The 1,297-nt window shown below is 38.0% G+C and overlaps 1 protein-coding gene across 1 annotated transcript in view; it reads right to left on the reverse strand.

Moving 5' to 3' along the window:
- Nucleotides 1-106, reverse strand: part of LOC119589111 (carbonic anhydrase 7-like) — a gene marked incomplete at both ends in the record, with an annotated part of 2,200 nt that extends 2,094 nt beyond the window's left edge. The window contains 1 exon segment of the mRNA XM_037937687.1: nt 57-106. Coding sequence (XP_037793615.1) covers nt 57-106 — 50 coding nt within the window.
- Between the last annotated feature and the right edge of the window lie 1,191 nt (nt 107-1,297).

The raw sequence follows: 1,297 nt of genomic DNA on the forward strand, positions 1-1,297 counted from the left end.
GTATTAAAAGTACTTTGACTGCAGGAAATACAATACTGCCATGGGTTGCTGTTTACCTCCTTCGCCCTCGTAACTCCATGAAGGTGCCGCAGGAGGGGCGACATCAGTTACTGAAAATGTAGACGTAAAATGTTGAAAAGTTTGAAGTTTCTGAAGAAATCTCTCCTATAATGCCTAGACATTTTCATCTTGTGAACATTACAAATGTCTTACAAGCTGAGGAATGAGCTCAGTTGATGCTCAAAATGTTGGATAGAGTATAGTGCACCACATGAAGACTGACAGTTAAATGTGTCGAACGAAAATATATGTATATATGATAGATCATGTATAAGAGTCGACACTTACCGCAATATTGAAACAACTTCCGAAAAATAAAAGCGCGCTCGACAAAAAGCATTTGAAACGACGATTAGCTAGACCGAACGCGGGAATTAAACTAGAAGCTCAGAGCATGGCGCTTAAGGTGATTCTCCGAAACGCGCTTTTCGCTTCGATGTAGACAAAAGTTGTGACATTCGCTCGAAGAAAAGCCGAAAAGATAGAGAAACAAATGGGAACGGAAGCAAGATACACACAGAGATTAATCTTACGCCAGCATAACCTTTCTGTCGATATTAAGATTGTTAATATTGCATTTGTAGCTACTGCTAGTAGCATACTATACAGTAAAAATAAGAGAAGGCATCACGATCATTTAAGAAAATCCAGAATAAATCAAGAAAAACACGGGAGTGAATGAGCTGTTTATACTATTATTATGCTAAGAATCATATGAAGGAAAACGAAAAAGCAGTTACTCCAAAGGCCAATGTGAACCCGTCCTTAGCTGTGATTCCTTATACCTTTTTTTCCTCCTCCGAAGAATTCATCCATTCCTCTTCAGGTCTCCGCACCTTCTCCGTTCCCACCATATTCATATTTCTTCTCTTCCAACTGGCTCACCCACTGGCCATCAGTGAAAATGGTTGAAATGATGACTTTCCATAGACAGATTCAACGCATTTCGGCCCGTAACCTGATGTAGTACACAAGTGAATGTCAGCCGTATTCTAACCTTACAACTCTCTTCCTTAGCAAAATAGGCTTCTGACGACAACGGTTGTTCAAGATTGATATCTTTAACATCCTTCCTAAAGTGTTTATTAAACATAGAAGACATATTCATTATTAACTATAATTCATTATAATGGACAGAGGATTTGTAATGTTATTATATCATTTGATGGTGTACACTGGTCTAAATTTAAACCTCATGAAACAGCTGATGAATTATAGGTAATATTGACTGCTATAT

This window comes from Penaeus monodon, chromosome 25 (assembly GCF_015228065.2).
Source record: "Penaeus monodon isolate SGIC_2016 chromosome 25, NSTDA_Pmon_1, whole genome shotgun sequence".
NCBI lineage: Eukaryota > Metazoa > Arthropoda > Malacostraca > Decapoda > Penaeidae > Penaeus > Penaeus monodon.